The sequence below is a fragment of the Ochotona curzoniae genome, unplaced genomic scaffold (genome assembly GCF_017591425.1).
Source record: "Ochotona curzoniae isolate NIBS_2020 unplaced genomic scaffold, NIBS_Ocur_1.0 contig_2688, whole genome shotgun sequence".
NCBI lineage: Eukaryota > Metazoa > Chordata > Mammalia > Lagomorpha > Ochotonidae > Ochotona > Ochotona curzoniae.
In genome coordinates, this window is record NW_024465553.1 from 17,265,826 (window position 1) to 17,280,048 (window position 14,223).

The 14,223-nt window shown below is 43.8% G+C and overlaps 1 protein-coding gene across 4 annotated transcripts in view; it reads left to right on the top strand.

Moving 5' to 3' along the window:
* The window catches only part of AREL1 (apoptosis resistant E3 ubiquitin protein ligase 1), a 42,582-nt gene that overhangs the window by 7,726 nt on the left and 20,633 nt on the right, over window positions 1-14,223 (top strand). For 3 of the 4 annotated variants that reach the window (XM_040975284.1, XM_040975285.1, XM_040975286.1), the window contains 4 exons: window positions 5,575-5,895; window positions 10,215-10,274; window positions 11,378-11,604; window positions 12,842-13,079. In XM_040975284.1, coding sequence (XP_040831218.1) covers window positions 10,259-10,274; window positions 11,378-11,604; window positions 12,842-13,079 — 481 coding nt within the window. In that variant the 5' untranslated portion in view covers window positions 5,575-5,895; window positions 10,215-10,258. The remainder of the gene's footprint in view (window positions 1-5,574; window positions 5,896-10,214; window positions 10,275-11,377; window positions 11,605-12,841; window positions 13,080-14,223) is intronic. The other variant, XM_040975287.1, reaches the window with a different exon arrangement.

Below are 14,223 nucleotides of genomic sequence, written 5' to 3' on the forward strand. Positions count from 1 at the left end.
CTCAGGCAGAAAGAATATAAACAAAAATTTATAACTTGGCTGGACCAAGATATCAGAAATGTACAACTGTATAAATATCTCAGTGATGTATTCTTGATAGCAGAGGGCCATCTCTTGCAGTGCATTTGGGAATGGGCAGAATGAGGATGAAATTAAGCCCAGGTAAATACAAACTGTAATTCAAAGTGTCTGATGGCACAGTTTAGTTCTTGCAACATATTATAATTATTATTATTTTAAATATGGACTTATTTATTTGGGTGGAGTTGGTGGAGGACAGACACAAAGAGAGTGAGACAGAGTTCCTCCCTCTACTGGTTTACTCTCCAAGTGGCTGCAACTGTTGGAACTGGGCCAGTCCAAAGCCAGGAGCATCTTCTAAGTCTCCCTTGTGTTACAGAGGCTCCAGCACCTGGGCAGTCTTCTGTTGCCTTTCCAGGTGTACTAGCAAGGAGCTGAATTGGAAGAAAAACAGCCAGGGATCCACTTGGCACCCATAAAGGATACTTGCACTGTACCACAGTGCTGGCTCTGGTTCTTGCATGTTTTTTATTGCTGTACTCTAGGTTAGACTACTGAAACTCATGAGTCTTTTGTGAATTGAATAATTTGGTATTTCTGGAAATGTGGCTGGTGCTCTGTTCAGAAAATGCTGGAGACTACTTGCTGCTAAGCAGGTATCTTTTATCCTCTTGTATTTTGTGGAGATGAGTAGGTGATATCAGATCATTTTTGTGTTGTCATTGGATCTATATAACAGAATTCTGAAATAGGCTTATTTTTTTGCATGGATTTTTAATTTTGTCAAAAATACATATTTATTTTGAAAGTCACTGAGAGAGAAGGGAGAGCCAGAGAGAAATGTGCCATCCACTGGTTTACTGTCCAGATCACTGCATTGGCCAGCACTGGGCCAAGCTGGTAAGAACCTTGTTTCCCATGTGGGTGACAGTGGTCCAAACACTTGGGCCAGATTTTTCCCAGGCCATTAGCAGGGAGCTGGATTAGAATTGGAGCAGCCAGGACTCACATTGACATCCCTGTGGGATGTGAGGATTGCAGCTAATGATTTTTCTTGCTATGCTACAGTACTGATGCCTAATTTATTTTCATTTTATTTGAAATGTAAACAGAAAAATCTGCTGGTTCACTGCCAAAATGCCTGCAATAGCCAAAGCCTTGCCAAAAGCCTGGAATGCAGTCTGGGTCTCTCACAGGAATGGCAAGGACCCAGGTACTTGAGCGATCATCTGCTGCCTCCCGGAGGCACATTACCAGAGAAGTGGAATCAAGTGGAGCTGAGATTTGAACCCAGCACACCAATATGGGATGCGGATGTCTTAGCCCTGCACCAAACACCCACCCTTCATGGCTTTTTAGAATAGCACTTTAAAAAGTAGATGGAGTCAGTAATATATACTGCATCATGAGGAACCTGGACTCAGTATTTGATCCCTGAGATACTACTTCTAGGAAATAGTTAGCCTTGATGAAATTTAAGCGCAATTGCATACAAAACATACTTTGGGAAATGATTGTTTTACTTCCTAATTGGATTATGGGTGGCATGAAGCTTTTAAATAATAATTGAAATTGGAAACATTTACATACCTTTTTGAGTTTTACAGCCCTTTTCCTAAGAGGAAGAATAATTTTTATGATTTCTCTGAATTGTAATAAAGCATTAATTTATCAAAGACAGTTACATACTCTAAGACCTCTACCCTAAGAATCGGGGCACTTGTTCTGTGAAGGGTCGGAGAGCAACATTGCAGGGTTTAGATTTCTCCCACAGCTGTTGGGCTCTGCTCTTGTAGAGGGAATTCAGCCACAGATAGTTATGTGAGTGAAGGAACTTGACTGTTTTGCTGAGGCAGAAAGATGTGTGGATCTGGCTTGCTGTCTGCTGACTCCTGTTCTGGACTCTGGCTCCTGAAAACATGGTCTAGGATGTGGCACAAGGAACGTCAGCAGAACCTAGGAGCCTGTTAGAGACGGGGAGTAGTGGGCGTCTGCAGGCCTGACTTCTGCAGTCCAGACCGTGCTTCAGACTTTTGCATGCGTAGGACTCACCCAAGGTTCTTGTGAAAGTACAGACTGTGAGCTAGTAAAGATGGCCACCATTCTAGTCATGGAGAAAGAAAGATGGACAGGACCTAGCTAATATCCTCAGGATGTCAGTCTAATACATTAGGAAAGACTGCTACATAATTCACTATTTACTATATGGCCTTACAAATGCTGTACTAGAGGGATCATCAGCATAGCAGTGTTCCAAAGGAGGAAGTTACTGATTCTGCCTGGTGTGGGTCAAGTCCTCTTTGTGTTCTGGGAGCTGGGCGAGGCAGAGGGGTGTGGGATACTTGAATGGAGTGCTGCAACTCATTACAGGCATTGAAGCATTGGCATGAATATGGTGGCTCATGATAGAGACAGTGAAGGTTCTGAAGGATCGATGAGGTAACTCAGCACAGGGTAATGAGTACAAGTAAGAGTTGAGTGCATTGTAATCCTAACTTCATTATTCCAGTTCTTTATCTGAGGGATAAAAAGGATAACTTGTCTAAGCTGCTTTTGTAGAAATTATTTTTCAGGTTTTTACAAGGGTTATATTTATTTAAAAGGGTGACAGAGGAAGAAACAGATCATCCGTCTGATGGTTCACTCCCCAAGTGGTTTCGACATCTGGGGCTGGGCCAAGCTAAAGTTAGGAGCCAGGAGCTCTATCTAAGGCCCCCATGTGGGTGGCACTTGGGCCATCATGTGCTTTCCCAGGCTCGCTAGCAAGGAGCTGGATTGCTTCCAATACAGGGTAGTACATTGTGGTGCACAACAGTGCTACCTCCTGTTCTCCTTAAAGGAAGATTGATCCCTAAAAAGTATTTGTCACCCATCAGTGCAAACTTGTATTGTATACCCTTGTGCCATTATAAATTTACAAAGCACTGAAAGGTACAGGTAAAATTGGGAGCAGCACTATGGCATAGTAGGCAAAGCTTCCACCTGTGGTGCCAGCATCTCAAATGGGCACTGGTTTGTGTCCCAGCTGCTCTACTTTAATTCCAGCTCCCTGCTTAAGGCCTGGGAAAGCAGTGGGGGATGGCTCAAGGCCTTGGGCTGCTATACCCATATGGGAGACCTGGCAGGATAAGCTCCTGACTTTGGTTTAGCTCTGGCAGTTGTGGCCTTTGGAGAGTGAACCAGCAGATGAAAGACCTCTGTGTTTCTCCTTCTCTCTGTAACTCTGCCTTTCAAATAGAGATAAAATAAATCTTGAAACAAAACTATTATTAACATTTTGGTTTTGCCTTTCAGTCTGCTGCTTTTTTGTTTGTTTTTGTTCTAAGATCTATTTATTTACTTGAAAAGTAGAATTACAGAGAGGAAAAAAGACAATGTGATCTTCCAGCCACTGGATTACTCCTGAGATGGCCACATTGGTTGCAGTTGGGCCAGGCTGAACCTGGAGTTTCTTTTAGGTTTCCCATGTGGGTGGCAGGGCCCCAAGGGCTTAGGACATCGACTGCTGCTTTCCCAGGCGTGTTAGCAAGGGACTAGATAGGAAGTGGAGGAGCTGGGACTTGAGCCAGTGCTCACTTGAGATGCTGACACTACGCGCAGTAGCTTAACCTCTTGTGCCACAGCACCAGCCCTAGTGTGCTGCCTTTTTTTTTTTTTTTTGGTAAAGATGTGGTTAGTTATTTGAAAGGCAGAGTGACAGACACAGAGAGAGATCTCCCATTCACTGTTCACTCCCCAAATGGTTGTAACAGCTTGGGCTGGGTCAGGCCCAAGCCAGGGTCCTGGAATGCTGTTGCAGTCTCCCATATGGGTGGCAGATACTCAACTATGTGGACCATCACCTACCACCTCCCATTATGTGCATAGCAGAAAGTTAGATTGAAGTTAAGGGATCCAGGGTTTGAACTAGCACCCCAATGTTGGATGCAGCGTCTCCAGCCCTGGTTTTATCTGCTGTGCCATGATGCCTGCCACTTTCAGTTTCCTTTGTGTAATCTTTTTTAAAGGTTGGTCTCATGTTGTATTAACAGTTTGGTGCCTGGTTTTTAATTTAACATTTGTGAGCATTTCCCCGTGTTGTCATCCTTTAAAAGTGTTGTTTTAAAAATCCTTGCGAAACATTCTATCACAGGGATCTCTTGTGGTTTATGTAACTCTCTCATGTTTGTGGATCCTTTAAACCAGTTCCAATTGCTAGCTGACCCAGGTTTTGGCTCACGTACTTGGCAAGTCTATTGCCATGCTTTTTTTTCAAAGTACATAACTTGTTTATTTTTAATTATAAACGTTTGCCAACTTACTTGAGCGGCTGGCCTTCTCTCATTCTTTGTTCTTGCTAGCATTACATGTGTCCCTCCTTGGTTTCTCTGAAAGTATGCTCTTCAGGTATAATCTAGCTCTTTGGTTTGGATGTCCTCTTGGGAAGGTACCTCCGTTTCCCCATCTGTAAGGTAGGGATAGGTGTCTTCTCTCAGGGCCGTGATTTAGTGCTCAGAGAACACCAAGAACAGTTGCAGTTAGGGCTCAGTAAGTCCCCTTTTCAGCCATCCTAACAATGGTTCTATATGCGTTACCTGCTTCTTGCTTTGTTTAGTCCATGAGTATCTTTGAGAGTTACCAACCGACTGTACTGGACTGTGTGACTTTGTTTTTGAAAGTTCACAGATTTTCCCCCCTTACTTGTAATAGCAGATTTTACTGTTCTGAAGATAAAAAGTTATCTTTGTTTAACCAGATTTTAGTAATACACAAAAGAAAAGCAGACTGCGTAGGCAGCTAGATTAGGTTTTAGAGCTCTTTGCTGGGTCCTCTGTAACAGCTGTTGTCCTGGTTCCCTCCCATACACACCAAGCCAGGGTATTGGTGACCTGGTTCTACCTGCCTGTGCTTTCATCTTGTTTCTCTTCAGGCTTGGTCCCGGACCCTGCCCTCCTGCCTCGTAAATGGAAATGGACATGTGGTTGTGATAAAGTGCCTTCTTTAAGGCCTGTCCTGGTTTGCCTCTGTTCAAGGACTACATTCACCAGCAATGGTGGAGTGTCCTTCCAGGGAGAGACATGGTTACCAGCCATGAACTTAGTTGCTAGTTGACTTTTTTTGGTTTTGTAAGATTGATTTATTTAAAAGGCAGAGTTAACAGAGAGCCAGGGAGAGACAGGGATCTTTGCTGGTTCACGCGCCAGAATGCCTGGGCCAGTTGAAGCCGGAAGATTCATCTGGATCTCCTGGTGTCAGGAGCCCAAATATTTGGTCCATCTTCTGCTGCTTTACCAGGCACATTGGCAGGGAACTCAGAGTATGTGGAACAGCCAGAATATGCACCTGCACCCATGGGATGCCAGTGTGATACAGCACTAGCTCTAGCAGTTGACTTTTGGTGTGGGCTTGGAGGGCTGACCCCAGGGAAACTAACCAGTGCCTGGTTAGTTCACCAGTCTTTGGCTATTTTTTGTGTCTCAGGGTTCTCCTACCTGTTCTAACTCTTCTTTGTTGTTTTCTAGGGACTTACTTTCAGAAATAAAAACCTATTCTACTCATCTGTTTTTCTTTCAGGGTAAGATCCTGGGATACTGGACCAGATGTACCCTTTGGCAATTGGCTGCGACCTGTGCTGGAGAGACATATAGGAATGATATATTCCTGGGCTGTATTTCTCCTTCTTGGGATTCATTCAGTTCATTCTAGAAACGCTGATCCTCGGCTTACTGTGAAATACCCTCAGTGAAGGTCTAATGGACAATGACCTTCTGGTGATTTTGTAACTTTTTTCCTTCATGTGAAAAGTTGGAAGACAAAAGGAGGAAGCCAAAAATTACCTGCTCTGGTCAGTAGAGTGCTGTGCTTGGTTCTCGGAACATGGGCCCTCGGTTAAAGGTAAGGTGAGAGTAAGTTCCTGGGAAGTAGAACATGGATCCAGTGACTAGTTCTTAAGACTTGGCAGGCAGTTCTGAGTATGAAGAACCAATTCTTCATTGTTAGAAAATAACTTTCTCATAACTGATTTTCAAGGTTGGGGCCTATACATCTGTAATTATACATCTTTATACACAAAAGGAAAGTTTTAACAATAGAAAAGGTTGCTTCTAAAAGATCATGGACATACATATTATGAAAGACTATGCATGAATTTCAATTTTTTTGGTACCGAATAAATTTACCTTTCAATTCCCTTTCCCATGAGCTTTTTGAAGCACCCTGTTAACAACTTTCTAACATTCTCTTGAGGCAAGCCTTTTTTCAAGTATTCCCCCCTTTTTGCCTTTTTTGTAGGTAATGTGAGGCAGAGTATGTAATTTTTGTTTTTTAAGATTTATTTTTATTGCAAAGTCAGATATACAGAAAGAAGGAGAGAGAGAGAGGAAGACCTTTCGTCCAATGATTCACTCCCCAGGCGATTACAACGGGCGGCACTGCACCGATCCGAAGTCAGGAGCCAGGAGCTTCCTCCAGGTCTCCCATATAGGTGCAGTGTCCCAAGGCTTTGGGCCGTCCTGGACTGCTTTCCCAGGCCACAAGCAGGGAGCTGGATGGGAAACGGTTCTGCTGGAATTAGAACTGGCATCCATATGGGATCCCGGCATGTTCAAGGCGAGGACTTTAGCTGCTAGTCACCATGCTGGACCCAGAGTATGTAATGTTAAACAGATTGCCCAGGACCCTAAACTAAGCAAGTGGTATTTCTGCACTAGATAATTAGTGCTGCATTCCACTTTTGTTCGTCATTTTTATTTTTATTTCAAAAGATAAAGGGTTGTAAAGGTTTATCTTGCTAATTTTAGCCTGACTGAGATTCTTCACAGTAGGATTGGGTAATGTTTTTCATACTTTGTTTTACCTATTTTTCTTCCCAAGAACTTTGCTAAACCTATGACTTCATCGGATTTGATGATTCAGTGTTGTGTGAGGTTAAGGGACCTGGGCCTGCGAGTTAGACACTGGCTGGAGCTGCAGCCCTGTCTCTTAACCAGCTGTGAGATGTTAACTTCTCTAAGCCTTGCTTTAAAAAAAAAAGTGTCTGTAAAATGAGTTTTATAGTGGTTATCTCACCAAGTTGTTGTGGAAACAATTACAGTACTTGGACTTACACAAGTAAAGCACTTAAGACAGTGTTTGGCCAATGATAAGGCTGAGAAGGTGGCAGAGTTACTGCTTTACTTACTACCATTTGCTTTCTGCTAGCTTCCAGTATCATAGTTTACTAAATTGTATAAGGGCAGGAGAAGAGATAAATTTGAAAACGTACAAAATACTTTTGTAACTGTATTGTGTGAAATAACCTAGGAACAACTTAAAATACTTGTTTATATTCGCATTTTAGACTACCAAAATAATTTTATACAGGAGAAGCATAAGCCACTGAAAGTAGGGATAGAAGGTAGAAACTGCTGTAGAGAAACGCCAGGCCCAAGACTTGAAGCCCTGGTGGTGGGTGTTTGGCAATGTGTTTATCATACAGAATTTTCAACTGTCTCATGTGAATGCTGATTAAGGAAGATTTGACACTGTAACTCAAAAAGCATTCTCTGGAAAATTCCTGACCTTTAGGTATTCTGTGTGTATTTAAGATTTATTCCTTTTTAAATTAGAAAGCTTTATAGAGAGGAGAGACAGAGAGAAAGATCTTCCACCTGCTAATTGATTCCCCAAGTGGCCACAACGGCTGAAGCTGAACTGATCCAAACCTAGGAGCCTTCCTCCGGGTCTCCCACACGCGTGCAGGGTCCCAAGGCTTTGGGCTGTCCTCCACTGCTTTCCCAGGCCACAAGCAGGGAGCTGGAAGCTGGAAGGGAAGAGGGGCCTCCAGGATACAAATTAGCACCAGTATGGGATCCTGGTTCATGCAAGGTGATGATTTTTAGCCACCAAGCTACTGCTCCAGGCCCAGTATATAAATTATTTTTAAGATTTTTTTTTGGGCCCGGCACGATGGCGCAGTGGTTAAGGTCCTCGCCTTGCACACCTGGGATCCCATATGGGCGCTGGTTCTAATCCCGGCAGCCCCGCTTCCCATCCAGCTCCCTGCTTGTGACCTGGGAAAGCAGTCGAGGATGGCCCACACCCTTGAAACCCTGCACCCATGTGGGAGACCTGGAAGGGGCTCCTGACTCTGGCTTCGGATTGGCTCAGCTCCAGCCGTTGCGGCCGCTTGGGGAGTGAATCAATGGATGGAAGACCTTCCTCTCTGTCTGTCCTCCTCTATATACATCTGACTTTTCAATAATAAATATGTAAATCTTTAAAAAAATTTTAAAGGTCTCCCACATGGGTGCAGGATCCCAAGGTTTGGGCTGTTCTCAACTGCTTTTCCCATGGCACAAGCAGGGACTGGATGGGAAGTGGAGCAGCTTGGACAGAAACAAGAGCCCATATGGGATCATGGTGGTTGGAAGGTGAGAATTTAGCCACTAGTGTCACACAGAGCCTGAGTACCAGTTTTAGTTTTGAGTCCAAGCTGTTCCAGGACTTGCCCTCTAGCTTTCTGCTAATGTGTCTGAGAAAGCAAAAGATGTTCCACGTGTTTGGGCCCCTGCCATTCATGTCGGAGACCCCTGGCTCTTAATTTCAGCCTCTCTCAGCCCTTGTCATTGTGACAATTTTGTGGGAATGAACCAGCAAATAAAAGATCTCTACTCTGCCCCCCTCTCTCTTTAACTTAACCTTTCAAATAAAATTTTTTAAATCTTTTAAAAATAAAAGGTTACTTCCATGAGTTACCCTGGTCGTTAACAAAGGGAATGACTTTTTCTTTTGACCATGCTAATATATTTCAGTGAGGATATAATAAGGCTAGGGGTTGAATAGTGACTGGTGAATCTGGACCCCTTGTTAGATCCACTCAGTTTGTACCTTAATCTGATCAGCTTTTACTGTTGTATGATCTTAGCAAAACCCTGTTTTGCTGTCTAGCTTTGGCAACCAGGGGACTGCTACAGATGTCTCATTTGTATTGTCTCCTTATGCTACTCTTGATAAGCATAATGTGTATTGACAATTCTAATATTATCTCTGTGTGGGTTTCCTTTCTAATAGGATTTTAGACACCAGTCTAAAAAGGGCTATCCATGGAATTTGACAGTCATTCCTCAGATTACCTACTCTCTGTGGGCGCTCTTGAGTAAATAGGCCTCAAAGGGGCGACTGGCTCATTTTCTCTTTCTAGCTTTTTTCCAAGCATAAGTAGACATAAAAGCATATCTTCTCAAACAAACAAGCAAGCACAATTAACTTCAGTGTTTCCAAGATTTGATCCTAGACATTTTACCTAAGTTAATATTCTAATGTTGATACATGATTCTCAGTGGAGATAACGTGGATAACCTTGATATAGACTGACTTGAAAAGAGTGAATCCAGCGCATTGTAGAGGAGGCAGCCTGGATAGCCTGTACCAAGGTCAAACTCAGTGATAGGATATGAACATCAGTGTATGTTGCGTTTTTCCTGGGTGGACCTTTCATGATTCAGATGATCCAGTGAGTAATGAAGATTACAGACTGCTTGTGGTCATGAGTTTTACGACAGAGTTTGCCCTCAGTCTCTCATCTTGGCAGGCTTCCCTCGGGATGAGAAACGCCATGTCCTCCCTGGCCTTTCTGCCGAGCTCATCTTCCAGAGGGCCCATTAGTTTGTCTAATTGGCAATGGAGTAAATGGCTTCTCTTACATGCTTACTGCTTATTAGGGAATGACCCGGAGTTCATTTTAATAGTATAATGCAAATAAAGTGAAAATAATACTTTAAAAAATCAACTTTTTATGTAGCTATTTTTACTTAGCTGGATTACTTCCAGAAGGCTGATACTGTATAAGGGGAAAGTGTCTCCATTGTTCTCTCTGCTTGTGCTAATTGGCACCACTAGCATGGGGAGGGCAGCTGTCTTGGGAGTCCTGGATCTAGGAAGATGAAAGCTGTGTTGCTGCCTTTGTAATTCACAGTAGAACAGGAGGAGTCTGTGTGTGGTATTCCTAGGTGGCCAGAGACTTGAAGGTCTTAAGGGAGAATGATGCAGTGTCTCATGCTAGGAGACATGCGCTGTGTCATAGGGCACCTGTCATGCTGGAGAGAGGGGAATGTGGATAGGAAGGGCTGGATTAGCACGTTGGTTAGCTCAAGCCTTGCGCTTTGCTTTTTCTCTCCCTGAGAAGGCTGTAGGGATGGGCTGCAGAAAAAAACTAAACACAATTTCTTTTGCAGCTACAGCTGTGATCCTCGGCTCTCTGTGGCATTGAAGGGACCTGATGTTTTACGTTATTGGTATGTTATAGAAAGAGTTCTTTATTATCTTTTTTTTTTTAAGATTTATTATTTGCTTAGTTGAAAAGCAAAGCTAGAAAAGGAAAGACAGAGAGAGAGGTCTTCATTCACTGGTTCACTCTTCAAATGGCCACAATGGCTGGAGCTAGGCTGGTGTGAACCTAGGAACCAGGAGCTTCCTCTGAATCTCCCAATCGAGTGCAGAATCTTAAGCACTTGTGCCATCCTGTACTGCTTTGCATGGTGCAATAGCATGGAAATGGATGGGAGGTAGAGCAGCTAGGACTCAGGCCATTTCCAATATGTGATGCTGGCACCGCAGGCGGTGACTTAGATGCACCCCATCTCTTTGCTGTCTTTTTGTCAGAGTTGCTTAAGTCCCTTTTCTTCCCTGACCACATTTTTCAAAGAGAGCTGGAAATACTTGTTGTGGTGCTATGTTGTGCCCTCCAGACTTGGCAGAACTTATTTGGGAATCTGCATCAGTGCCAGGCACTGCCTCCTGTGGCATCCCATTGAGTGAGGCAGGAATCTGCCTTCAGGGAGCTGGCAGTACCCAGAGAGAGGTGGTGTGGAGGACTGTACCTGCTGCAGGCAGAGAGGACTCTATGGTCCAGTGAGCAAGGGAGGGGAAGGGTTACAAGTGGAGGGAATCGAACATGTATACTTTTCCAGCTTCTTTGAGGGCCTGGCACAAGTGGGAAGGTGGGAGAATGGTGGGAGCATTGTGCTGTGGAGTTCACAATACAGAATAGGGTCAACAAACTTGTTCTGTAAAAGGACAGTTTGTAAATAGTTTTGGTTTCAAAGACTATCATGCAGTTTCGTTACAGTTACTCAGCTCAACCACAGTGTTGTTCAAAAACAGCTATAGCCAGTTTGTAAACAAATGTGTGTAGCTGTAGTCCGCTGGAGCTTGATCTCAAAAATAGGCAGTGGGTGGGACTTACCCTGAGGACTGTGGCTGACCCCGGTGTTGAAGCTTCTCTTCACCCTCTGTGTCAGTCCTGTGATCTCATCCTGACTTCCTTCGGGTTTTGAGAGATGGCTAGCCTGTGCCATCCAGAGAAGTTGCAATGGTTTGTGTGTTTTCTTTCATTTAGGTGGCATCACAGTGTCTGTCGTTGCATTCTTCTTCACAATTAAGTTCCTCTTTGAACTTGCCGCACGTGTAGTCAGCTTCCTCCAGAATGAGGACCGTGAGCGCCGAGGGGACCGGACCATTTATGACTACGTGCGGGGAAATTACTTGGATCCCCGGTCTTGCAAAGTCTCTTGGGATTGGAAGGATCCCTATGAGGTGGGCCACAGCATGGCCTTCCGAGTGCATGTAAGGGAATGTTTCTGTCTCCCTACCCTTTGGGATTTCTAAGTCATTTACTTTCCCCAGAACTTGGTTCAGTCCATTGGTAGTACTAGCCTGCAATGTTCACATTTTTTCTTGTTTTTGTCTCCTTCCAGAAACTTGGGAATTGTTGATATCTGAAGAGTTACTGATTTCTCTATCCTCATTTTATGCAGTTAGCTTTAAAGAAGTATAAAGCTTAGGGTTACTGTTTCAGACTAAAATGATTATTACTGTCAAGAATAGGGTGAACTACAATCTGGGGCACAGACAGGGCCATCTGCTCCTTCTCTCTCTTCTCCTCCGTCCCTCCCATCTACTCTCCTCCCCTTCTCTTTTTCCCTTTCCCCTCCCCTACTTTCTTTTCTCTTCCAAGAGATTTATCTATTTATTTGAAAAGTGGAGTTACATAAAGAGACAGGGGCACACACACATACACCCAATCTGTGAGTTCGCACTTCAGATATTCACAGAAGCCAGGACTGGACCAGAATGTACATCAGGAGTTTCGTCCAGGTCTACTGCATTGGTGCAGTGGCCCAAATCATTTCTGCCTTCCCAGGCAATCAGCAAGGAGCTGAATCAGAAGTGAAGCAGCCAGGATTCAAACTGATGCCTGTAGGGGATGACAGTGTTATAGGCAGCAGCCTAAGCCACTACACCACAGTGCTGGCCCGTTTTCAGTCCCTTTTTGTAGGCACCCATCCACACCTGTTCCTCATTAGTGATGATAGCCTTTCACACTTGATAGGTCCAAAAATATGTATTGCCTGCTACACAGACTGCCATCCTCCTTGATGACTTCTGTAGCATTGAGCCTCCCCACCTTACCTGGTACATGCCAGTGCTATTGACTGACTTTTACCTTTCTTTAAATTTAAGTTCGCATTAATAATATACTATACAGGGCCATAAGACCAAGGAAGCAGCGTTTGTGGTTCAAAAGTAGAAAACTGAAATTTTAATTTGCTCTTTCTGAATTTTAGTTTAATGTTGTATTCTGCCTGTGTCTCTCTGAGCAGCTTAAGGGTTTGGAAATCATTGGTTTCTCTTTTGAGTTTCTAAGTAGGACTGTAGGAGTAGGTAGGTGCTGGGATTTCTCGGTGTGACTTCTACAAGCTACCTCCTTCCCCACCCACCCCACCCCCACATCTACTGAAACGGAAATTGGTTTCTCTACTCCAGCCCACTAATAGGTGTCCGTCTTCTCTCTCTCCTGCAGCTGTTCTATAAGAACGGGCAGCCTTTCCCTGCACATCGGCCTGTGGGTCTGAGAGTTCACATCTCTCATGTGGAGCTAGCAGTGGAAATTCCAGTCACCCAGGAAGTCCTTCAGGAGCCCAACTCCAATGTGGTCAAGGTGGCCTTCACCGTGCGCAGGGCAGGGCGCTATGAGATCACCGTGAAGCTGGGTGGATTAAATGTAGCCTACAGTCCCTACTACAAAATTTTTCAACCTGGTAGGTTCTTTGTTCTTTTTCCTTGTTCTTTGCTTTCTTTTACCTTACTACTTCCATCCCCTCTCCTTTCTTTCTCTTTATTTTTAAAAATATTTATTTTATTTAAAAGGTAGGATTGCTGGCAGAGTGGTCTTCCATCTGCTGCTGGCTCACTCCCCAAATGATCACCATGGCTAGAGCTGGGCCGGGTTGAAGCCAGAAGCCAGACACTTCATTCAGCTCTTCCACATGTGTGCAAGGTACTTTGTGCTGTTATCCAAGGGACAGTGGAGCAGCTCGGACTCAAACTGGTGTCCATAGGTGATGTCAGGATTGTAGGTGGCAGCTTACTGTGCTATGCTACACCTTCTTTCTTTAAATGTTACTTTTATTGTAATTTAATTCATGTGCCATTCAATTTATTCACTTTAAAATATGGTTTATTGTTTTTTAAAATTTGTAGTTAGCCAGTTACCACCAGTCAATTTTAGAGTATTTTCATCACTTCTAAGCCCATGATTCATTAACAGTAACTTTACCCCCAAATCTCCTGGTCTGGAAAATCCGCCCCCCCTCCTTTTTTTTTTCCCTCTGTGACCTAACTGCCCCTGGATGTTCCATATCAGTGCAATCAAATACATAGCTTTTTATGGCTGGCTTGATTTATTCCATGTAATTTTTTTAAAGATTTTTTTTTTAATTGGAAAAACATTTATAGGAGGAGGGACAGAGAGAAAAATCTTCCATCTGCTTGTTCGCTCCCCAAGTAGCCACAAAAGCTGGAGCTGAGCCGATCTAAAACCAGGATCCAGGATCTTCTTCCTGGTCTCCCACATGGGTGCAGGGTCCCAAAGCTTTGGGCCATCCTCAACTGCTTTCCCAGGCCACAAGCAGGGAGCTGGATGAGAAGTGGGACAGCTGGGACAAACCAGTACCCATATGGGATTCTGGAATGTTCAAGGCAAGGATTTAGGCACTAGGCCATCATGCCTGGCCCATTCCATATAATGCTTTTCAAGTTCCCTTTTGCATTGTGCCATGAATTAGTGCTTCCTTTTTATTGCCAGATGGTCCATTGTGTGTGTAGACTATCCCCTTTTAAAATACTTACTATTTTTAAAAAATTGACAGACCCCTTTTATTTATTCTTTATTAGTTGAGAGAC